The sequence below is a fragment of the Gossypium hirsutum genome, chromosome A04, assembly GCF_007990345.1.
Source record: "Gossypium hirsutum isolate 1008001.06 chromosome A04, Gossypium_hirsutum_v2.1, whole genome shotgun sequence".
NCBI classification, from domain to species: Eukaryota; Viridiplantae; Streptophyta; class Magnoliopsida; order Malvales; family Malvaceae; genus Gossypium; species Gossypium hirsutum.
In genome coordinates, this window is record NC_053427.1 from 86461742 (window position 1) to 86465878 (window position 4137).

At 32.1% G+C, this 4137-nt stretch overlaps 1 protein-coding gene across 1 annotated transcript; it reads right to left on the reverse strand.

Moving 5' to 3' along the window:
• Window positions 1–301: 301 nt before the first annotated feature.
• LOC107949111 (monooxygenase 2) lies at window positions 302–3637 on the reverse strand. The gene is made up of 5 exons (XM_016883833.2): window positions 3379–3637; window positions 3159–3305; window positions 2131–2353; window positions 1192–1420; window positions 302–1029 (listed from the first exon to the last, which is right to left on the reverse strand). Exons 1-5 carry the CDS (start codon window positions 3471–3473, stop codon window positions 509–511), a joined length of 1215 nt encoding a protein of 404 aa, XP_016739322.2. The 5' UTR covers window positions 3474–3637; the 3' UTR covers window positions 302–508.
• Window positions 3638–4137: the final 500 nt, after the last annotated feature.

Genomic DNA, 4137 nt, shown 5'->3' on the forward strand with positions numbered 1-4137 from the left:
TAATGTTAACTTTTTAGTGTTTAATTTGAATTTTAGAGTTGATTTTGATGAAAGTTCATTGCTAATATGATTAGGTTTGAATTTTTTATATTTTGTTAATATAATAAATTTAATGTTAATTGTGAATTCGTTTAATATTGCATTTAATTTGTCCAATATAGTCCGATAAATGTAATATAATTCGGGTTTTAGGGTTGATTACTAATATTATTAAATAATTGTGAATTTTTTTGAAATCAATTTTACATTGCTATCTCCCGGTAGCAAAATATATAATTTTTGGAATATACATGTATGATACTAGACCAAAAAATAATACAAATATCACATTAAAAAATGTATCAAACTCATACTGATTTATACATTAAAAAAAAACAGAGGCTTAAGCTCAAAGACTAATTTAAATAAATATTAAAATATATTCTAAAACCCTATACTTTTCTTACATTTATAATTTAATCCATTGAGAATTTAAACTTCTACTTTTAAAACTAAAGACATTCATTAATCAAAGCTTACCACAATCAAAACCAGCCTTCCTTAACAACAACCCAGACAAGAACCTCAACATAAAGTTATCCCTCAAATAACTCATCACCTTCCCATCGTTTTGTTGTATAAAACCCACCATGAAAGCAGTAGTAATCAAATCAAAGCTTCTCCATTTTCTTTCTTGACCATATTTCTTCAACCCCATTTCAATCCTCTCATATTCTTCATCCTCAACCCCTGGTTTCAACAAGGCTTCACCAAGGCATCTAGCGAGAACGACGCCGTCTTCCATGGCTAAACACCCACCTTGGCCGATATCTGGGGTCATGGGATGAAGAGCATCACCGGCTACACAAACGTTGCCTTTGCTAATGTTTCCCCAAAGCAGCTCCCATGGTTTTCTGTATCTTAATGGCGATGATATGATGTCGTCTAGCAGTGTTTTTTCGATGACAGATTTCATTTCATCGGATGTATCTTTGAGCTTGCTTGTTACCAATTGCTTTAGCTTAAGTGGTTTGTCTTCCATTTCTTCTTCTACAGATGTTAAAAATCAATAATGATGGAATTTTAGCAATCATAATAATTCATTATTGGGACCAAGCTGAAAGTTAAAATTTGGGGTTAAATCATTAGCACCCTTTTTTATTTATGAGTTCGAGTGGGCTGATACCTATTATCAGAATCAGGTAAGGTTACCTTTTGTGGCTGGAGTCCAAGTAAAAAACCAATAAACATTCTCATCATCACAAGGAAGGAATCCTGATCGAACACCTTTGCCAACGAACTGTCTGTATTTGGGTTCAAATCCATGGCCGCCTTTGAAATGCGCATTGCCTCGAATTGCTGATCGACCTGAGAAAACAGGGTTTTGTAAACCAAGCCATTTTGCCACCGCTGAGTTCACTCCATCGCACCCTATCAAGACCTGTTTTAATTTCACCATACCCATTAGCCTCTTTCTGGTAAAAGTACCATGAGTCCGTACATCGTATTTTGTTTTTTCTACTCAAAAAATAAATATATTAGTCATTATACTTAGATCAAAAAGTAAATTAATCATTTCTGTTAAAAACTACAAATATTTCTATTGTTAAAAATTAGTGCGACAACATGTGACGTGTTATGTATATCTCATTTTGAGGTACAAGAATTAGATTTTAACAATAATAATGGATAGCATTTTTACACCCTCTTTCAACAATACATACATACACATAAAATTCTAAGTTATTTGCATCAATGGCCCCAAAATCATAATCCAGATTCAAAATTGGTCCTAAACTTTGTAATTGAGTCCACAAAATATCAATACCATATCAATTTAGTCTTTTCCTAGTTGTTAGCTTGAATCTGACGTAAAACATATTTAAAAAAACATAGATTAAACATGTTTGTACCTACAACATTGACAACTTGTAATTAACATGTTTTAAAAATAGGGTTATTCTTTTTAACACGTTAAATCCAAGTTGTTTATGGAATAAATATTCGTATGTCTAAGTTTTTATCCGATTCATAAGATATTGACACTTTAAGAACTCGAAACAATTTAAAGTTTAAGTCGTAATTTGAGAGTTCAGATGAATTTACCCTATAATTTATGAAGTTATAAAACAATACAAAGTGGATTTTGACCTTGGTTTTGAGGATGGTTCCATCGGCAAGATGCAGTCGTTTAAAGTGGTCGTCAGATTCATCAATGGAAACCACTTTAGAAGAGAACCTTATGGTTCCATTGGGGAGTTCCTTTGCTAATGTTTCCAACAATGATCGCCGTTGAACACAACGAATATCATGACCCTTGAATGACATCTCCGATACCGCCGGCTTCTCTAAGAATGTAGAAGCAACTACTATGCTGCATTTGAATAATTCTAAATGTCATCAGCTCTGTTTATGGTAAACTAAAATCGATATTTTTATAATGTCATTAATAGGTCTAAATCGATAATATTATCAGTTGAAAGCTTTTTTAAGAACAATATTAACATTTAACAAACATGTAAGTCTATTATTAGTTGAAATGAGTATGAGACCAAGTTATGGTAAAAGCAAGAATTCATATAATTTTAATGGTAACAATTAATAGTGTTTCAGAATAGTGAAGACATTAAAACCAGAATTAGATCAATATTTTCCGACAAGTCTATTACCCATTTTAGAGTGTACTTGGATACCTTAGAGTAACTGCAGGAAAAACGTAATTACTAGGACAATTATTACACCCTCTTATAATTACAATGAATTTTAATTTTCTAGATATGTTTGACTAGTAGAGTGAAATCTGAATTTCGTATGTGATGTTTGATAATACAACTCTAGAACTATCCATAGAGCCTCTCCAACCCTTACATAGGAGGATAATGTGCTTCAGTGCACTTGAACTCACAACTTCCTACATTGACAACAATGTCGATGTAATTCAAGCTAAAATTTAATCATAATAACCATGCATAAGTAATTATAAATTATTAGGCTACAAATCTAATTACTAAATGAGTCCTAAATTGACAACAATGTCGATGCAATTCAAACTAAAATTTAATCATAATAACCATGCATAAGTAATTATAAATTATTAGGCTACAAATCTAATTACTAAATGAGTTTTTAAATACGGTAGATTTTAAGAGAAGGTTGGTGCCTAGTGGTGGTTCATTTACCTAGACATCAGGTAATGTTGACGGCGTAGAGATTCACCGATGCCAATAGCATCCAAAGCTTTCCATGCATTTTCCCACGTCGTGAAAGCAAATCCGGTGATCCTTAATCTCTCCGATGATTCCAATACTAAACTACGAATTCCCAGCCTGCAAATCAAATTATTTCAAATATTCAATCACTTCATAATAATAATAATAATAATAATAATAAATTCATTACCTATGGAGTCCCAAGGCTGTGGTGAGACCAGCAATTCCAGCCCCTACTATCACTACGTCTTCTACAATCTCCATTCCAACACTGTGGCTGCTCATAATAGGAACTTGGGTATATATCTATATCTATCTATCTATAGATATATATAGTGAAAGAAAGGAGATAAAACGATGGTGTCAGCACATATGTAATACTGAACCCAGGTTCAATCATTCATCGTACAGTGGGCAGACACAATACATTTGGATAAAACGTTATCTGCAAGTATCTTGTTTTTGGGTAAACTGCATTATTAGTCATTAAATTATGGGTAAATTTTTGTTTTGGTCACTTAACAAAAGTTAGAATTTAGTTACTGAACTATTCAAAAGTTTTCATTTAAGTCACTGGGCCACTAAAATCGATGATGTATGGCTTTCTCTATTTGCACTACATGTACCAATCGAACGTTCTCTTTTCCCTTCTCTTCTACAGTTTAGTTTTTTTTTCACGAAACAACTTTGGACATCACGAATTTACTAACCAAAATTCAAATAACTTTTTTATTCTATCTCCAACACTGGTCGTCAAATCGACTAGGATCTAAGGTATATTTTTCTCCACATCAATGGCTACTAATCCACCATATCAATCATTGAATTATTACTTGGAGATCGCTGGTGAAACTTAAAAAAAAAACTTAACAACCCAGTCACATAAAAAAAATTTAATAGTTCAATGACTTAAATAAAAACTTTTGAATAGTTCAATGACCAAATTGTA